General features: G+C 32.6%; 1 protein-coding gene across 1 annotated transcript; it reads right to left on the reverse strand.

Annotated features, from left to right (window-relative positions):
- Positions 1-11,244: 11,244 nt before the first annotated feature.
- Positions 11,245-15,960, reverse strand: LOC148624918 (AP-2 complex subunit sigma). Its single transcript, XM_088568042.1, has 4 exons — positions 15,880-15,960; positions 14,172-14,321; positions 13,751-13,924; positions 11,245-12,481 (listed from the first exon to the last, which is right to left on the reverse strand). Exons 1-4 carry the CDS (start codon positions 15,880-15,882, stop codon positions 12,380-12,382), a joined length of 429 nt encoding a protein of 142 aa, XP_088424168.1. The 5' UTR covers positions 15,883-15,960; the 3' UTR covers positions 11,245-12,379.
- Positions 15,961-16,782: the final 822 nt, after the last annotated feature.

Raw genomic sequence — 16,782 nt, forward strand, 5'->3', positions numbered from 1 at the left:
ATCATTTTCATGTTCATATTGCAGGATAAAAATAATGTTTTTTCTAGTGTAGAAGAATATGTAAAATATTGACACTCGGCTCGAAAACTCGAAAATAGGCTCGGCTACGCTTAACGAGTTTCAAATATTTCTTTATTATTCTCCGCGAGACTTATAATGCATATTTAAGCACACAAAAAATTATTAAAACATACAATAATTTTAACTTAAAATTACAAATAATTAGATTTAAGACGACTTTAGTTGTGTACGTATATGTTTAATATTACTACAATTTTAAGAGAGGTATTTAGCGCAGTAACATAATTTACTTTCGAAATCAAACAATTTGATGAAGATTCTTCGAGTTCGAGGGCATCACATATTTAGATGACTTATAGATCCAGGTACACTCAGTCCTGCATGGATATCTGGGTTTTTTTTTTTTTTTTTTTTTTTTTGGGGGGGGGGAGCGTGTTGTTGTTTTTTTTTTTTTTTTTTTTGGGGGGGGGTGTTTTTGTTTTTATTTTTATTTTTTATTTTTTATTTTTTTTTTTCGTTTGTTTGTTTGTTTTTTGGGGTTTTTTTTGTATTTTGTTTGTTTGTTTGTTTTGTTTTGTTTTGTTTTGTATTTGTCTGTTTTGTCTATTTGTGTTTTCTATTTATTTGTTATGTTACGTTTAAGCAAAGACTATACATTTCTATTTCATGGTTTTCGTGATTGCTCAAACCAAGAATTTTCATTCCAAAAGGAAATATTTATACTGTACAGAAAATTCCACGAGCTAAAGAAATTTAGACAAACCACAAAAATCCCTGTCCATGATTATAAATACTTCTCAGTACTATTTTTGACAAACAAACAACGCTGCGACCAGTAGTTTGACAAATGTTTAAATGAAGTCATACTTTATCATGCATTTCAAATGAAAGATTATATATCATACATTATTCCATATTTATCAAAAATAATATCCACCTTGGAAATCAATTTTCCGCTTTGTAAGCTAGTGAAATTATTCTTCGATAAATAATAATTAATCATTTGAATACACCGCGATCAGCAGTTAACATGTATTCAAAGTGGCTTTTTTAAGGGAAATCAAAAACGAATATCAAAGATAAATGGAATCGTAGGTTTCCATTCAGTGGGTATAGTGTATTGAACTAAATACGTATTTTGTAAAAAAAGAAAGCCACTAATCATTCCCTCTTATTTTACACGAAAGCGCAAATTTTCATTAACGGCAGAAGATCCAAACCGAAAGTGAAGGGTAATGTACCAATTTGTGTGACTAGGTCTGTGACTAATCAATGAGTACACTAAACAATAGATGCAAACAAAGAGTATGAAATAACCGAAATAACATGAACATAGAATCAAAAGTCAATGAGCAACCCGGATTCACTTCTAAGTACGGATCTTGATTTGTGATACAATTTTGAATTTCTTTCTATTAATCGGAAATGCTACATAATTCTTGATATTCTAAGGTAATCAAGCAAAACTTGTTAACTATTTTTTGAGAATTCTACAACATTAAACTCCATACAGATCAGATGAAAAAGTACAACCGGACATGTTTACCAGAAAAATTAATTAGACAGAATCGACCGGAAAAACCCAAAATGACAAGCATGAAGAACATGACATACTATACTAAAGAACCAATATATACTCAAAGAAAACGAACAGCACGATTCCTGCTAAAAGTCACGTGCACACTAAGAATAATTTCTTCCTATATTGATTCTAAGATGCTGGTGAGAGGTTACTCCTTGAAATACGTGTACAGCATATCGAAATTTGAAATATATATACGATTGTTTTGTTTTTTTTTTTGGGAGGGGATTGTTTTTGTTTTTGTTTTGTTTTGTTTTGTTTTGTTTTTTGTTTTTTGTTTTTTTTTTTTTGTTTTTTTTTATAAATGCCTGGAGTTCCCAGTGCAACAGTATATTATATTTATAAAATTTTTGAAGTTCCCACCGTTAACGTTGCTGTCAGGGTGGTGTTGAGTAATCCCAATGTACGTGTATTGTTATATGACACAAAACATCCAGTAGTATTCTTACATTGGATTATAAGAAGTAATTTCCATGTAAATAGTACATGTAATTTCAATAGCTTGAAATATTTTCTCGTTGAGATTAAGGTGGTAAAATATTATTGTGCTACTTTAGAAATGTAAATTGCAAGTTTAAGTAACTGGTTTTACAAGAGAATGATTTCTCTCTAACCAATGGTTATAGAAGACAGATAATAAAGGTAAGCCATAGTTAGCCTGGTCATAAATGGCTCTGCATCGCAGTAAAAATGTTGGTTCGTCTGTAGCATGATGTTCGTTTTTACCGATTCTATTTGGCAGATGGACATATCATCTGGGAATGACTGTTTCAGTTTCAAATATCGGCTTAGATATACTCACGAAATTCATTAATATTTTTATTTAGTATTTTAAGAGTAATCCCGGGTACAAAGGTTCTATCGGTAATTAAAAGAATGTAATCCAGGGACGAAGACCAGACATGGAAAACAGACATACACAACAAAGAACATAAAGTAACTAAAATATTACATACAATGTAACAAAAGCAAATGAGCAACTCGGACTCCACTAAAAACTGGGAGCACCGGTAGGGTAAGCGTCCTCTGCTTTTATAGAAACACTCGCCGAGTTACTCATTAAAAGTCAAGTCCGGGGTAGACGAATGAGGAAAGGAAAACTATGACACGTTAACCAAATCAGTTTTCATGGCGCAGATGGATAGGCCGTAACGATCAACGAGTCCATGATGGCGACCATAAAACTTCTGTAGTGGTAAGTTCGTTCTCAGGATGAATTTGGCTAAAATGGTGCCTGTAGTATTTTCACACATGCGTGCATACATTATCAAATGATATAACTTAATGTAATTCTACTCCATTCAAATTGATTAAAACAATAAAACAAGTGGAGTATCTATAGTATAATAAGGCTACTTTCTTTACTAGTAAAATGTGTAGAATACTAGTATTTTGAGGTGATCATTGTATTCGTCAATATATGACAATGGTGAATTTTCTTGGTGTCAAACGGATGTGTATAATTGTTATAATCTACAAGTAGGATACCTTCAAAATGAAGTTGAATTCTATAATACAGCATTTCTAGAATATGCTGCGATCGCATCTTTATTAAGGTTCTAGTTGAATCAAGTAATAGACATAAACTCCAACATATATAATAGAACTATCTTAGAAGTACTTCCTGGTCACTGTCTGCAGTTGTTCATGACTCACAGAAGTATTATAGCGAAAGAAAAGCACCGTCAAGCAATTGGAAGATGATATCGAAAGGTTATCAAAAAAACAAATAAGGTAACAACTATATTGCCCACAACAAAACAATGTAACTCTTCAAGCTTAATTCAAACTTTAAGTCGACAATAAAGGCAATGCAGCAGGCAACAATATCCAAAGCAACAATGTAAATACTCTCTGGACAGAGTCTAACAAGAGATTTTGTAATGTTGTATTCTAAAGATAAATATTTTGAATTAACATTATGGTCTCTAAAGATTAACAAAGTCAACATTCTGGTGAGAGGTTACTCCTTGAAATACGTGTACAGCATATCGAAATTTGAAATATATATACGATTGGTTTTTTTTTTTTTTTTTTGGGGGGGGGGGTTTGTTTTTGTTTTGTTTTGTTTTGTTTTGTTTTGTTTTTTGTTTTGTTTTTTGTTTTGTTTTTTTTTTTTTATAAATGCCTGGAGTTCCCAGTGCAACAGTATATTATATTTATAAAATTTTTGAAGTTCCCACCGTTAACGTTGCTGTCAGGGTGGTGTTGAGTAATCCCAATGTACGTGTATTTTTAAATGACACAAAACATCCAGTAGTATTCTTACATTGGATTATAAGAAGTAATTTCCATGTAAATAGTACATGTAATTTCAATAGCTTGAAATATTTTCTCGTTGAGATTAAGGTGGTAAAATATTATTGTGCTACTTTAGAAATGTAAATTGCAAGTTTAAGTAACTGGTTTTACAAGAGAATGATTTCTCTCTAACCAATGGTTATAGAAGACAGATAATAAAGGTAAGCCATAGTTAGCCTGGTCATAAATGGCTCTGCATCGCAGTAAAAATGTTGGTTCGTCTGTAGCATGATGTTCGTTTTTACCGATTCTATTTGGCAGATGGACATATCATCTGGGAATGACTGTTTCAGTTTCAAATATCGGCTTAGATATACTCACGAAATTCATTAATATTTTTATTTAGTATTTTAAGAGTAATCCCGGTTACAAAGGTTCTATCGGTAATTAAAAGAATGTAATCCAGGGACGAAGACCAGACATGGAAAACAGACATACACAACAAAGAACATAAAGTAACTAAAATATTACATACAATGTAACAAAAGCAAATGAGCAACTCGGACTCCACTAAAAACTGGGAGCACCGGTAGGGTAAGCGTCCTCTGCTTTTATAGAAACACTCGCCGAGTTACTCATTAAAAGTCAAGTCCGGGGTAGACGAATGAGGAAAGGAAAACTATGACACGTTAACCAAATCAGTTTTCATGGCGCAGATGGATAGGCCGTAACGATCAACGAGTCCATGATGGCGACCATAAAACTTCTGTAGTGGTAAGTTCGTTCTCAGGATGAATTTGGCTAAAATGGTGCCTGTAGTATTTTCACACATGCGTGCATACATTATCAAATGATATAACTTAATGTAATTCTACTCCATTCAAATTGATTAAAACAATAAAACAAGTGGAGTATCTATAGTATAATAAGGCTACTTTCTTTACTAGTAAAATGTGTAGAATACTAGTATTTTGAGGTGATCATTGTATTCGTCAATATATGACAATGGTGAATTTTCTTGGTGTCAAACGGATGTGTATAATTGTTATAATCTACAAGTAGGATACCTTCAAAATGAAGTTGAATTCTATAATACAGCATTTCTAGAATATGCTGCGATCGCATCTTTATTAAGGTTCTAGTTGAATCAAGTAATAGACATAAACTCCAACATATATAATAGAACTATCTTAGAAGTACTTCCTGGTCACTGTCTGCAGTTGTTCATGACTCACAGAAGTATTATAGCGAAAGAAAAGCACCGTCAAGCAATTGGAAGATGATATCGAAAGGTTATCAAAAAAACAAATAAGGTAACAACTATATTGCCCACAACAAAACAATGTAACTCTTCAAGCTTAATTCAAACTTTAAGTCGACAATAAAGGCAATGCAGCAGGCAACAATATCCAAAGCAACAATGTAAATACTCTCTGGACAGAGTCTAACAAGAGATTTTGTAATGTTGTATTCTAAAGATAAATATTTTGAATTAACATTATGGTCTCTAAAGATTAACAAAGTCAACATTCTGGTGAGAGGTTACTCCTTGAAATACGTGTACAGCATATCGAAATTTGAAATATATATACGATTGTTTTTTTTTTTTTTTTTTTGGGGGGGGGGTTTGTTTTTGTTTTGTTTTGTTTTGTTTTGTTTTGTTTTTTGTTTTGTTTTTTGTTTTGTTTTTTTTTTTTTTATAAATGCCTGGAGTTCCCAGTGCAACAGTATATTATATTTATAAAATTTTTGAAGTTCCCACCGTTAACGTTGCTGTCAGGGTGGTGTTGAGTAATCCCAATGTACGTGTATTTTTAAATGACACAAAACATCCAGTAGTATTCTTACATTGGATTATAAGAAGTAATTTCCATGTAAATAGTACATGTAATTTCAATAGCTTGAAATATTTTCTCGTTGAGATTAAGGTGGTAAAATATTATTGTGCTACTTTAGAAATGTAAATTGCAAGTTTAAGTAACTGGTTTTACAAGAGAATGATTTCTCTCTAACCAATGGTTATAGAAGACAGATAATAAAGGTAAGCCATAGTTAGCCTGGTCATAAATGGCTCTGCATCGCAGTAAAAATGTTGGTTCGTCTGTAGCATGATGTTCGTTTTTACCGATTCTATTTGGCAGATGGACATATCATCTGGGAATGACTGTTTCAGTTTCAAATATCGGCTTAGATATACTCACGAAATTCATTAATATTTTTATTTAGTATTTTAAGAGTAATCCCGGGTACAAAGGTTCTATCGGTAATTAAAAGAATGTAATCCAGGGACGAAGACCAGACATGGAAAACAGACATACACAACAAAGAACATAAAGTAACTAAAATATTACATACAATGTAACAAAAGCAAATGAGCAACTCGGACTCCACTAAAAACTGGGAGCACCGGTAGGGTAAGCGTCCTCTGCTTTTATAGAAACACTCGCCGAGTTACTCATTAAAAGTCAAGTCCGGGGTAGACGAATGAGGAAAGGAAAACTATGACACGTTAACCAAATCAGTTTTCATGGCGCAGATGGATAGGCCGTAACGATCAACGAGTCCATGATGGCGACCATAAAACTTCTGTAGTGGTAAGTTCGTTCTCAGGATGAATTTGGCTAAAATGGTGCCTGTAGTATTTTCACACATGCGTGCATACATTATCAAATGATATAACTTAATGTAATTCTACTCCATTCAAATTGATTAAAACAATAAAACAAGTGGAGTATCTATAGTATAATAAGGCTACTTTCTTTACTAGTAAAATGTGTAGAATACTAGTATTTTGAGGTGATCATTGTATTCGTCAATATATGACAATGGTGAATTTTCTTGGTGTCAAACGGATGTGTATAATTGTTATAATCTACAAGTAGGATACCTTCAAAATGAAGTTGAATTCTATAATACAGCATTTCTAGAATATGCTGCGATCGCATCTTTATTAAGGTTCTAGTTGAATCAAGTAATAGAAATAAACTCCAACATATATAATAGAACTATCTTAGAAGTACTTCCTGGTCACTGTCTGCAGTTGTTCATGACTCACAGAAGTATTATAGCGAAAGAAAAGCACCGTCAAGCAATTGGAAGATGATATCGAAAGGTTATCAAAAAACAAATAAGGTAACAACTATATTGCCCACAACAAAACAATGTAACTCTTCAAGCTTAATTCAAACTTTAAGTCGACAATAAAGGCAACAATATCCAAAGCAACAATGTAAATACTCTCTGGACAGAGTCTAACAGGAGATTTTGTAATGTTGTATTCTACACATAAATATTTTGAATTAACATTATGGTCTCTAAAGATTAACAAAGTCAACATTCTATTAAAGAATTTAAAAATGAGGTTTATATGAAAATTATTAATTACTACCCCATTATGAATTTTATAAATATTTTTTGTCAGTTCCGAAATCCAATATACGGACGCCGTATTGCAATAAAAACATTTAAACTGGAACATTTTATTTGCTATTGTATGGAAACCGTAAGGTTGTGGTTTTATTATACTTAATTTTGTTAACTGAATTGTGGACTACAAGAAGGTGACATTTTGTAGATCCCACATTATTGTGTAACAGGAACTTTTAACTTGTGCATCGTCATTCGCTATTTGATATACGACTCCACCGCTAGTTTCCAGCAGTTTGAAAAACACCATCGTGAAAAATGAAACTTCATTAGTGAATGTATTTCTAGACTACATGCATAGCTGTTTTGTTTTATTACTTTGGTTATGCTTGTTTTCATTTACCCATTTGTTCTTTTTTGTGTGTGTGTGTGTTTGTGTTTTTCTAAAAGAAAACGTCAATACTCTAATGAAAGCCAAGGACACATACAAAATTTCTTTTAAATGCCTATTTATGTTTAAATGACTTCATAGTGCTAGGGAGTGGTCGAATACCCAATACTATTGCGGTTAAGTTTGACAAATGATTGAACGACCATTTGACTATGAGGTCAAACCTTATTAAGTGTAATCATCGCTATATATATAAAAGATAATGACGACCTATGAAATCAACTTTCCGCGTTCTTTTCATGTTAAATTAAACGTTGGAATAAAGATCTACGAGCCTTTATTTAAATTTACTTATTTTTAAATTATAGTGGGCAAATAAACTGGAACGATAAAACTTAATTTAGAGGATACTGCGCGTATATGAAATCAACTTTCACTTTTTAAAATAGAACAGCTCCTATATATCGTTGTCTTGTATATATTTATTTATTTTCTAATTTTGATATAATTGTGTTTCGTTTTTCTTTATCATTTTTGTTTGTTAATGATTTTTTTTTCATCAGTTTTGAAACAATAACGTATATTTTCTCGAATAGTGTTTTGTAATGGGTAAAAAACACAGCTTGAAGGCTATACCTTGTCTAAATGTTGGACTAGCGATATGATTAGTGAGATTTTAATTGTGATACCATTTCATATTTCTTTCTGGAATTTTTCGGCAATGATCTTAATCATTCTTGATATTAAAATAGAACTTATTATTTAGCATATTATTTTTATTAAAAATGTTTTCTTCTTACATATAAGAAGAAAAAGTAATACCGAATATGCAAACGAGGACACAAATCATTAGGAATACCAAAGCTACAACACATGAAGAACAAAACTAATTATAACACAAAATAAATTAGTGATACAGATATACATACAGCATGAATCCAACGAAAATCCGCGGGTTAACTCAGGGGATCAGAGAGCATAAACTTATAAACCTCTGCAGGATTAAAACCAAAGGATTTACAAATCGAATTAAACGATTATCGTACGATTCAGCCATGGAAAATTGAAATAGATATATAAATTTATATTCATTACAATACATACCATTCTGTGATAAAATGTATTTATATTTGAAAGTTCGCTCCTTTTACTGTCTATGTACTGGATTCCTAAACAAGAATCTGGAATGCTGGAATTTTTAATCGACAACATATTTTTCCAGTGTGGTGGACGCGTTTGTCAACAAACGGTCGCCCCGTGCAGGTCCGGGTGTCAAAAGAATAGGCCTGCAGCAGCGCTGTGCTTGTCGTAAAAGGCGACTAAATAGTGCTCAGAAACCTAGCCGGGGAATAGGCGCTCTGCCCACAGAGCAACTGGGATGTGTGCCCCAGGTGGTGGAATGGGGTACCCCTGGCATATTAAATGCTGGGGTTGTCAGGCTATAATGCGGAAAACCTGACCGCAAACCATAGTGGTGCACCGTGTTGGAAAGATGCCACGTTTCTCGCACGTTAAAGAACCCTGCTGTGGTATTCGATAGGAGTAGGAACCTTTGCGCTCCGCCATAGGAGGCTAAATTTTCCGACCTTACCCATCCCTCCCTTTTTCTGGTGGCAATCAAAATTTGTCGACCCTGCTGTCCTTGTGTCCCATCCTGTTTTTCATTTCATCATCATTTCATGTTCATTTTATCATCCGTTTTATGTTCATCGTCTGAATATAGCTGAAATATTGCTGCTCGGACGTTAAACCCAAACAATCAATCAATCAACAAACGGTCGGTATTCCAATGGGAACAAATTGTGCTACTCTACTTGCTGACATATTCCTTCACTCTTATGAGGCTGACTTTATGGCTGGTCTGATACGAAAGAAAGAATATCGTTTAGCTATATCCTTTAATCTCAGTTTCCGCTATATAGATGACGTATTATCTTAAAACAATCCTAATTTTGGGGATTTGATACATCCATCTGCCCCAAAGAACTTGAGATAAAGGATACTACAGACACTGTGTAGTCAGCCTTATATCTTGACCTACATCTTAGAAATCGATGGTAAAGGAAAAGTATTGACCAAACTTTACGACAAACATGATATGACTTTTTGTTCAGAATTGTCAACTTTCCTTTCATCTGTGGTAACATCCCTTCAGCACCTGCGTATAGAGTGTTAATATCACAACTCATATGTTATGCCAGGGCTTGCCGAAACTACGCAGACTTTTTGTATCGCACTAGAATTCTAACAAACAGGGTTATGTTGCTACAAGATTGAAGTCATCACTACAGAAGTTTTATGGTCGTTATCATGAACTCGTGGATCGTTACGGTGTATCTATCTGCGCCATGAAGACGGATTTATACAACATGTCATAGTTTGCCTTTTCTCTTTCGTCTACCCCAGGCTTGACTTTTTATGAGCAACTCGGCAGGTGTTTCTAGAAAAGCAGAGGACGCTTACCCTACCGGTACACCTGGTTCATGCTCCCAGTTTTTAGTGGAGTCTGAGTTTATCATTTGCTTTGGTTACTTTGTATGTATGATTTCAGTTACTTTATGTTCTTTGGTGTGTATGTCTGTTTTCAATGTCTGGTCTTTGTCCCTGGATTACATTCTTTTGATTACCACTATAACCTTGGTTCCCTTGATTATTCCTAAAAGAAGTCAAATAAAAGGATAGACGGATACCATGCTTTATGTTAAATCAGAAGTTAGGGGTTAAGGTAAATCCAAACAGAGAAAACCTGAGACAAAAAGGACAAACATCGAACATAGAATAAAAAGCTTTGCAGAGTGCAGCATGATACAAGTGCATTTGCTGAACCCTGAACAGTTTGAGTAAGTATGGACACAATATTAGTTTTTGAAACACCTAAGCAGAAGGATTTGCAATTTACTGTTGACACAACAAATGCACTATATTGCACAAAATTCTAAATTCAATACCAGACCATAAATTGAACCATTTTTGGGTGTGGCCCCTTTGACCCCTTATAACTTGAAAACCAAAAAAGTTGAATTTTACGGGCATTGACGAGCAACTTGAAAATGGTCTAAAACATAAAGTCTGTTGATGCATCTTTAACCAGAATTAAAAAAAAGAACACAATGACAAAAGAATAATTAAAATCGAAAAAAAAGAAACATTTTACATGTTCACCCTTTTTGGTCTTTTTTCTAAAACGGTATGGGCAACAAAGTCCAAATTAAATAAGACCCTTCCTTTATTGTTAGTAAAATCATGTCAAAATTTCAGAACAGCTGGTCAACCACAACTAAAGTTATTGTACAGATACGTGTCCCAGAAGACAACTGCGCCACATTATACCACCATTTCCGTTCATAATTTTTAACAAAACTGCAGTCATAAAATTACTTCAACTGCAAATACGATATCCAAACTTTTTATCATCTAAATAAATGACACGTGGCAAGAAGAAAACAAGGGAAAGTCGGCCATGATGTATCAGCTCTATGCACTGATATGCATAAAGATATTTAATTTATTGATCGATATACCCACAAATTTTCTTTAAGTAATTTAAGGTATAATAAAACAGTTGAATGATTGTAAGGCCAGAGTAAGTTTGGACTAACTTTCCAAATGAACAATTTTTAGAGAAGGTAACAAAATCCACATATAAATTGATAATATTGTTTATTCAGCATATTCATTGCACATTCCCATAACAGGGTTTTGACTTTCTTTAATATGACAGCTACAAATTCATCAACTTCATTAACATATTTTGCAATACTTATATTTACATGATTGGTATTTTTTGTATTCATTAAAACATATTGGCTTTTTTTAAAAATACCAACACATTATTACTGATTCATATTTGAAAACTAATTGGTACTTTTAAATAAAATGTGTAAGTTATTCATCTGGAATGTATATAATGTATACTGGGCAATTAAATATTCTAATTTCCTTTCATATATGTTGATATTAAGTAAGTCCATACAAAGTTCAGACACAAGTGATTAATGGTGTAAAAAAACCACAAAACAAAAGATATTTTTTGTTCTACAAATGCTATACTTTTTTATAAGATAGTCCTTTATATATTTTAATCTGCACTTTTGAGAAAACCACACATTTATCTCCAATTAAACCCATCCAAATCAGCACAATAACTCCTTCAAAGTGCTTATTTCAAAAACAATCTATATAATATTAATCTCAAAAGTGCAAGAACCCAATGAAAAACTAAGATTAGTTATGTGGTCTGTAACAAGTCTGAACAAGAAATAAAAGTGAATTGGGTGGTTTTTTGACATGCATGAATTGCCTACTGACTGATTTTTATACAGACTACTACTTGAGTACACTACAAATTATGATCAAGCTGATATTCAAATGAGAAGGCATGGCCTGAAGAACTATTCCTATCAATATTTCACACATCTCCACACCAAATGCGCTTTGCCTGTCTAACTTCAACAATTATCTTAGCATTATGCTTAGAAATGACAAAAGTCATGTGACACAGATATCTTTAGTACAAAGCACTGAGTATTTGTAGTATTTTCTTTTATGGTTATGCAACAAAACATTTCAAAACTGGAATTTCAATTAACTTTTATAACTTACAACCTACATATAAACATGCATTGGTCATTTTGTTGTTACCCTCAAGAAATTCTATGAAAATGCACAATGTACTATACAAAACATTAACTACACAGAATCTAGAGAAGATATATAGACATAAGTGTTTAACAAGCACTTTGTGTATTTTTTTTTCTAGTTTTTATACCATACATAAACTATTCTAGAGATGATAACATTAACAGCTGTTTGAGAACTTTAGTTTGACTTGTCTCTCTAATTTCTCCTGCCAGGAACATCTCATCAACAACACTATATACCTGTAATAGATAAATATGACCTTGGTATTTTTTACTCGTTTTTTTGTCTGTAAAATGTTTTATCTATGAAATTATCATAAAGCCGCATTTTCATGAAGCCCAATAATTCACTACATCGTGTATATCAGTAATGTAAGATTTTGCTAGTAATAAATATGACCTTCACATTTGAATAAAAGTTGTATACATAATTTTGTACTGGTAGTCTATTTTTCATCTGTTAAAGCATTCTTACCCATGAAATTTCTCTTGAAAGTTTATTTTAAAGGATGCCTTAAAAATTGAAAACATTCTGTACTTCATTTATATGAGAATTTTGTTTTTTTAGTAAGTTCCATACTTTTGTACTGTTCCTTCTTACTAGCTCAATAAACTGATTGCTTTGTACTGCCATAACAATGAAAACTTAGGTTTCTGTCAATAGTGGCATCATTTCTTTTTTTCACCCTGATGAAAGGGGAAAATTGTGAACATTTTAAGGTGTTGTGAAATGTGTATATCTGGTCATATTTTTGTATCTTAAAAAAAGTTACTAAATTTGAATACAGCTTTCAATGCTTTGCTTATACTTGGCTCTTTTTCTGTAGTTTTAACTCTTTATCTTAATGCTTAGTGCTACAATTTTAGGTTCCTTTAACTTTAGGGCTTTATCAATGTAATTATGTATGTGATGTTTCTATTTCCTTGCCTGTAAGTGTTTTGCATGTATGTGTTTTTATGCAATATTTTAAGAATGTATGTTAGGTCTAAACCTACTTAGAGCTTGTGTTTTCTGATAAATCAAAATTAAGTTTTCTTAACTTGTCTTACTACTCTTCTTTTATATTTTCAGAGTTGGAGGTTTAAATGTAAATGAGTTAGCTTAATTCACAAATTTTATTCACTGCAATTCCTTACTCTGAGACTCCGAGTAATTTGAATGGCATGTTCGTATAACTGATGCCTTTACATCAGAGTTTTAATAAAAACATAAAGCCATGTTCTTGCTTCTCAGGCCCTCCCTCATCTCTCCTGATGGTACCTCATTGCCCCTTTTTATCATCATATTGAAAGAATAAGAACAGAAAATCACCCCCTCATCAATTTTGTGGAGTTTCTGCAATGTAAAAAGCTGTTTCATCAGATTTTTGGGTAATAAAACAAAAAAAATTGTCTTCCTGTCTCATCAACTTCTATGAAAAGTGACCTGAGAACCATGGAATTAACTTTGTATGACCTAAGCAGTTTAAACAGCAATTTCAAAACCGATGCTGCAGTAAGTAAACTTACCTTATAGAAATTAAAAACAAGATCTAATTCACAGACATTATGGAAATATTCATTAAGAACTTCTACAAAGTTATGTATAGCCTCTAAATATGCCAAGTTGTTATCGTTGACATCTACACAGATGCAGAAATATAGACCAGCATATCGTCTGTAGACAATCTTGAAATTTCTGAACTGTTAATAAAAGATAGATTATATATATAAATATATGTACAATTTGAATGAACTGCTAATAAGATTTACATAAAAATAATATTGAAATGAAAATGCTACAAAATTATTACATGTACAGGGTATAGGAAAGATTTTAAATTGAATCAAGAATCAATTCTGATTTGTTTATTTGGCCATTTGAAATAACACTGGGAAACTGACAAACTCTATAAAAAGGTTGTTCCATTTATACATTAAACAAACAAACCTCAACAAAGTTTGTATGTTTGGCATCTCTGACTGTCACAACTGCATGGACTTCTTCTATCAATTTTTGCTTCTCGTCATCATCAAAATGCATATACCACTTGGCTAAGCGAGTTTTCCCGGCACGATTTTGAATTAAAATAAATCGAATCTGGAAAATATATAATACATAGTAAGTGCTCTATATCATAAACATACACGTATATGGAAGATACTGCTTCCTACTAAAAATATATTTTAAAAAAATTAATGAAAGTCATTTACACAAAATAAATTGTACATGTACCTCAGTGGCAACTACACTGTACATATTTAGCCCATTATTCATCCCTGCATAATTCTTATTTTAGCAAGTATTTACATGTAAGTGCTGGAATCTGTAAGGCAAAAACAAATTATCTGTTTCCTGCTACCCTACCTATCCTAGTTTTTTGTCAATGTATGGCCATATTGGCTCAAACACTGTTTAAGTCTAGATTGTTTCCCCATTAACTCAGTTCAAAATGTTTTTTAAAAATAAAATAATTTCCCTACCTACCTGCCCTAATTTTTTCTTACTGGTAGCAGGAAACAAGACATTATTTTTTAATGCCTAAGAATCAGACAATATTGATGAATACAATTCAGTCAGAGTGAAATGGTTCTTTAACACTTAAGTCCGACATGAGTGAAACTCGGTGTTACACCGACATTTTGAGTGTTTAACACCCAGGTTCCACCTAGTCAACACCGACTGTTAGTATATTGCGATAGTCGTAAAATTCAATGCGGCATAATGGGGAATTCATTGTAAGATACGATGTATATTCTGTTTTTGTTTCTCAGGTAACATGCAGCACTCCAGTTAAGATAAAAAAATTGGTCATTAAAGTCAATAAAAACTGGGCAGCATTTCTCCTTTTTTTTATTTTGTACATGTTTATCATTTGTTGACGTGTTATTTTTTTTTATTTACAGCTACACCCAATGAGTGGGAGATATGTAGTAATATTACTTCATATTTTTATCTAGTAATAATGCAATCTTTTGATATTTTAATTTTGCACTTTTAAAATTGACAATTACTATTTATGAATATAAATAAAACACTTTGAAAGTCTTGGTTTTTGTAATATGATTTTATTGACAGACTTGTAAAAACAGTCTGGTGATGCTTTTAGCTTCTGATACATGTAGTATTAATAATTGAAATTATTAGAAGACCACACAGCCAGCTAGGCTATATAAAAATATAGCTTTTGCTGGCCTTGCCATTACTCCTCGTAGGATAAATCTATAGCTTTAACTTAGTACACGATGTATGGAAGTAAGGGACAGCTCATCTAGGACTAGGTGTTATTATGTAGGATAGAGCCTCTATTAGAGGCTCAAATTAACAATACATGTCACAACTAATATTGATTTGTTGATTTATTCTAAGACCAAGTACTTAGAATAGTCGAGATTGGTGAACAATCTGTATATCGGAGGTCTTAATTTTACTGAAAAACATTAAAATTCAGGCAGTGCACACTGCGGACATAAGAATGTTTAAGCAGCAGTCGGTAGTGAACTAGTAGTATGCATTACTTGCGTGCTATGATTGCTTATCCTGGAATATTTACAAGGTTTATCATGCGCTTAACTATAAAAATCACACATAATTAGAAGGATTAGTCGGAAATCAATATTGGTAAACGGGAAATATTAGATTTATATGACTTTTTTACCATCTTTGCATCCCAATGTTAATTTTTCTCAATCCGGAAGTTGACAACCTCCCACATCGGAATCAATCAAACGCTTGTATTCATATTTCGTACCTTTATATTCTCGGTCCAAATTTGTAACACTCGTGGTCACTATAATGTGCTCTGAACCCCCTCAAATTGTTTTTGATTTGATTTTCTGGGGGTTGGCTATGGATTTTTCTTAGATAAACTTTGTTACCTTGAGCAAAAATAACTTAATTTTTTTCTAGGGTCAATCAAAGAGAGGTATTTTCAGAGGCCGATCCAGGATTTCAGATTGGGGTTTGGGGGGGGGGGGAGTGAGGTAACAAATTTTTTTAGGTAAATTTTTTAAAATATCCTTCTAGAGTGGGTGCAATGTAGATATCTTTTCGACAATGTAGATATCTTTTGTGGTAAAATTGGCAAGAAATTGAAGTTTCAACCTATTACCGCCTAAATCTACCCCTGACAACCCATGCTTTGCAAATTTTATGTGGGCGCACACTTCCTAAACTGAAATCTGATGAGCTGGTCAGGAAGATCACCAGAACATTGAGTAGAATAGAGTGTTGTTAGATCCTACATACAGCGTCGAAAAAAAAAAAACAATTTAGAAGGTCTTTTTTTAATTTAGATTTGCTGATCGACGGAGGCTTTTACGATTGTAATTAACACTTTGCACAAAATGTTACATGTAAACGAAAAATCCGAAAGCTGACTTCATTTAAAGACAGGGGAGGAGAGACCCAGAGAGGGTACCCTATTTTTTATCCATGGATACGCTAGATCAAAGAATAATAATATACCCACTGAAAATTATACCATTATTGTGCAGTATATCCAACAAAATATCACACTTTGAAATCACACGCAAGAAAACATATCCCACATTTAAAATAT

Source organism: Perna viridis, chromosome 2, assembly GCF_037379345.1.
Source record: "Perna viridis isolate PV_CMFRI_1.1 ecotype Kerala chromosome 2, ASM3737934v1, whole genome shotgun sequence".
Classification (NCBI taxonomy): Eukaryota; Metazoa; Mollusca; class Bivalvia; order Mytilida; family Mytilidae; genus Perna; species Perna viridis.